The sequence below is a fragment of the Aplysia californica genome, unplaced genomic scaffold, assembly GCF_000002075.1.
Source record: "Aplysia californica isolate F4 #8 unplaced genomic scaffold, AplCal3.0 scaffold00527, whole genome shotgun sequence".
NCBI classification, from domain to species: domain Eukaryota; kingdom Metazoa; phylum Mollusca; class Gastropoda; order Aplysiida; family Aplysiidae; genus Aplysia; species Aplysia californica.
The window spans coordinates 2,853-5,042 of record NW_004797797.1 but is presented as its reverse complement, the minus strand read 5'-3'; the positions used below and the strand labels follow the sequence as shown (position 1 = coordinate 5,042).

The following is a 2,190-nucleotide window of genomic DNA, read 5'->3' as shown; positions in this document are numbered from 1 at the left end:
TCTCTCTCTCTCTCTCTCTCTCTCTCTCTCTCTCACACACTCTCTCTCTGTGTGAATTGTATACTCCCCAGTTTGGGATCACGCTATAGACCTTCCTACAAATTATATACTCACCAGTTTGGGATCACATATATCCGTGATGTTGAAGGCCAGGGTGTGGAAGGCAGAGTAGACGTTCTCCCCTGTTTTTGCACTGGTCTCGAAGAAGCCAAAAGCCATATGCCTGTCAGAGAACTGGGCGAAGGAATCAGGGAGAAAAAACAACAACCGTAGTTTCTTTTTGTGAGGGAGCGGGAATCTTGTGAGTTTTGTTTGGAATGAACATCATACTTATACACAAACATACACACTGACACACACAGACATACATACATACACACAAACATACACACTGACACACAGAGACATACATACATGGCTCCTACATACATACATACACGCAAACATACACACAGACACATACACACATATATACATGCAGACACGCAAACATACACACAGACACATAGACATACATACACGCGAACATACAGGCATACATGCAAACAAAAGAATACAGACACATATACACACACATACATACATACAGACAGACGAACTGTCATAGGCCTAGTGCAGTTGGAGCCTAAGGCAAAAAACTGCCAGTCAGTCACTATCAATTGTCTCACGCAACCCCCCACCCCACACAAACTTCCTCTTTCCCGCTATGAGTGAATGCTAAACTAGATCTAGGTCTAGGCCTACTTAATTGTCGTGTCTACCGTGTAGCCCAGTACGAAACCACGCTGCACATAGGCTACTGTTACTTTGAATGTTGTTGCCCCATCCACGCCCGCCCATCCCAATTTAAATAATTCACTTCGTTTTTTCTCTTTCTTTGGTTTTGAACGCTTGCTTTTGAATTTCTCTGCACTTTCATTTTCACTGTACACGTATTCTTTTGTAAATCATAATATTGTGTGTTTTGAGTTGATATCAATGAGTCATCATGTCTGGACGTCGATCTTTAGCTTGGGACTTTTTTATAAGCAGGAAAACACAGTACTGTTGTTTGTATGATTTGTAATAACATACAATAACACAACGACAACAATAACAAAAACATTTGTCATCAAAGCATGCTTTGACATATCAGGAAGCAAAGGATGCAGGAGAGAAGGAGACTGTGCCCCACGCATTGGCAAGAGTGATAGAAGAAGGGAGGCAACCCTACAAGCCTACCTACAAAACACACACACACACACACACACACACACACACACACACACACACACACACACACACAAATGTGTGAAAGCCAACTTGTCTTGGCACGCGTGCAGGCTTTGCCAGCCATGTCTGTCAAAATCGAGACTTGAGGCCTCGAGTTTAAAAGCTATTTTTAGCAGTATTCAAGTCATGGCCTCTAAACAGTGCCAGGCCACTTTAAGCAGCTTCCAAACTCGAAAATCGGACTCGATTTCTTTATTCTTTTTCAGTTTTGGAATCGAGGCCTCGAGTCTTTTTCCCGTCGATCTTGCCCTGGCCTAATACAAACACACAAACACAGACACATAGACATGAACAGACACAGACACATACATATAAACGCACAGATATACATACACATAAACACACACACACACACATGCATACAGACATACATACACACAAGTACAGACAAACAGACACACCAACATAGACACGCACATACACACAGACACACACACATACACACAGATCTACGTACACACAAACACAGACGCACATGCACAAACAAATACACACAGACATACACACATATACACATAGACATATGAAGACATAAAGACACACACACACACACACACACACACACACACACACAGACAGACACACAGACACAGACATACACACTGACATATACAGAAATACAGACAAACATACACGCAAACATACACACAGACACACACACACACACACACACACACACACACACACACACGCGCGCATACACATACATAGACATGTGCAAATATACAGACACCCAAGCACACACACACACACATACACACACATAGAGAAATATGCACATAAATATATACCCAAACACATAAAAAAGCACACATACAAACAAACAGACGCACACACAGACACACATATACACACATAAACACATACAAACACGTACACATGAAAACAGAGATACTCACATACACACACACACACACA

General features: G+C 42.0%; 1 protein-coding gene across 1 annotated transcript in view; it reads right to left on the bottom strand.

Annotated features, from left to right (window-relative positions):
• The window catches only part of LOC101846242 (ras-related protein Rab-10), a gene marked incomplete at its 5' end in the record, with an annotated part of 4,755 nt that extends 4,521 nt beyond the window's left edge, over positions 1-234 (bottom strand). The window contains 1 exon segment of the mRNA XM_013086962.1: positions 115-234. Coding sequence (XP_012942416.1) covers positions 115-234 — 120 coding nt within the window.
• Positions 235-2,190: the final 1,956 nt, after the last annotated feature.